This window comes from Acartia tonsa, chromosome 8 (assembly GCF_053477335.1).
Source record: "Acartia tonsa isolate MP-2025a chromosome 8, ASM5347733v1, whole genome shotgun sequence".
In the NCBI taxonomy this organism is placed as follows: domain Eukaryota; kingdom Metazoa; phylum Arthropoda; class Copepoda; order Calanoida; family Acartiidae; genus Acartia; species Acartia tonsa.
The window spans coordinates 44,964,659-44,967,020 of record NC_137267.1 but is presented as its reverse complement, the minus strand read 5'-3'; the positions used below and the strand labels follow the sequence as shown (position 1 = coordinate 44,967,020).

Below are 2,362 nucleotides of genomic sequence, written 5' to 3'. Positions count from 1 at the left end.
AAAATAATTTTTCTCATTGTTATGAGCATCTTTTATGTAATTTACTTTGACTGTCGTCATCATACAAATAAACCAAGGTTTTGTGTTTATTTTCTCCAATAAATTTATTCTTGATTTTTTAAAAATTCACTTTAAATCTACTTGTATACGATTTTTGTGCTTCGCTACTTATGGATGTTGTCATCCTTGTTTATTTGTAAAGTTATAGGAGATGTTTTAATTGCAGGAGGAGTCAAATTATCTTGAGATGGTCAAATATTTCTAGTGATGTTACATGCATAAGCAACAGTTTGGGGGCGGAGATTCTAAATATGTTCATTTGTGGGCGGAGTCTTAGCATCTTATCTAGTTGGTGGTCAAACATTTCATTGATGTTATATGCAGAAACAATTCGACTTAATATATTTAAACCTGTAAGCATTCTGCTTTCTAATTGGTTCTCTCTTAAGTTTATATAATTACAACAGGTTCTCACATTCATCACTGCATTGACAAGTAACACAAACAACCAGAGTAAAGATGGTTGACACTGCTAACACCGCATCTCCTGTTAAAAAGGTCACCAAGACAGCCGCTGCTAAGAAGCCAAAGGTTCCAGCTGTCCATCCACCCTTTGCTGACATGATTGCTGCCGCCCTGAAAGCTTTAAAGGACAGAACAGGTAGCTCTAGACAGGCTATTCTCAAATATATTTGTGCCAACTATAAAGTTACAGCAGATAAAGCTGGTGTACATTTAAAAATGGCGCTGAAACGTGGTGTAACTGGAGGAACACTGAAAATGGCCAAATCCTCAGGTAAAGGAGCTGGAAGCTATAAACTTGGAGATAAGGCTAAGGAGGTTAAGAAACCAAAAGCTAAGAAACCAGCTGCCAAAAAACCAGCAACTAAGAAGCCTGCGACCAAGAAAGCCACAGACAAAAAGAAACCAGCAGCTAAAAAGTTTACAGAGAAAAATAAAGTAGCTGCTAAGAAAAGCAGAGATAAGAAGAAACCAGCTGACAAGAATGCTACAGTTAAAAAGTCAACAACTGCCAAGAAAACAACAGACAAGAAGAAGGTGACAGCTGCTAAAAAGGTAGCTCCTAAGAAAACTGCTACAAAGAAACCAGCCACCAAAAAGCCAGCAGCCAATAAGACTAATACTAAAAAATAGATAATATCTTATTTTGTAAATTTACACTATAAATATAATTGTTATTGTTTCTTGTAATAAATTCTAATAATATAAACTTGCATGTTGCACTGTTTTTTTTCATTTGGTATTTGTCTCAATCAAAAGCTTTGAATGTAATTAAAAACAAGGATGACAAGCTTTGAAACGGTGGGACAAACGAACATTAACACTTGTAGAGTATCAGAACTGAATAATTGGAATATAAATGTATAAATATTGTAAGTAAATTTGTTGAAAAAATGCTTAAATACAGGATAGTATTTAAGGATATACTTACATTTTTAGGACTTGATAATAGAGATGCTTCACATTTGCACATTGTTGTCATAAGAATCAGAATTCCAAAAATCAGATCAATCGGTTAATTATAATATAACAAGGATGACAACATCCATAAGTAGCGAAGCTCAAAAATTATAATTGTATATCAGGAAAAAATACTATAAAGCAGTGTCATATAATAAATATTAATATTGGTAAAATAGAGAAATCATCACACCTTTAAAATCACACAACCTTATAATCGTGAAAACTTAAAAATCTAGGAATCGATCTAGCACCGCAATTAATAGACAAGTCTTAATGAAACTTGATGGAAATATGTAGAACATGAGCATACTCAATCCCTGATAATTTCAACTGTCAATCCTGAATAGGAATTGAGAAAACCACGAAAACCTAAAAAATCTAGGAAACGATCTAAACCCCAATTAGTAAAAAAATATTAATAAAATAAATAGTGAAAATATGTAGAATATAAAAATAATTAATCCCTGAAAATTTCAGCCCTTTATCTTGAAAAGGAGTTGAGAAAATTAGATGGGCATATATAGTGAAAATCTTCACGAAAAATTTCAGCTGTCTATCTTGAATAGGAGCCGAGAAAATCACGTTTCCCCCAATTCATTAATTACGGACAGACCGACGGACACTGTGAATTATATAGTAGCTTCGCTACTAATAATTATCTATCATTAATGAGACACGTAAAAATAAAAGCAAATTATACAGTTGGACCAACACGTTATATATTTATGTTTATTTATCAAAAATATTTTTTAATATCTTAAAAATTTATTGATACCTTATTGCGTCACATAAATTAATGTAACCCATAGTGTCCCTATAAAAAAAGTATCTGGGAATGTTACAGGAATCTTTTAAGAATAAATCTACTTTATATCTT

At 32.1% G+C, this 2,362-nt stretch overlaps 1 protein-coding gene across 1 annotated transcript; it reads left to right on the top strand.

Moving 5' to 3' along the window:
* The first annotated feature begins 519 nt into the window (after positions 1-519).
* On the top strand, positions 520-1,231 carry LOC145326639 (uncharacterized). Its single transcript, XM_080170008.1, has one exon. The coding sequence runs from the start codon at positions 520-522 to the stop codon at positions 1,153-1,155; it is 636 nt and encodes a 211-aa protein (XP_080026134.1). The 3' UTR covers positions 1,156-1,231.
* The last annotated feature ends 1,131 nt before the right edge of the window (positions 1,232-2,362 follow it).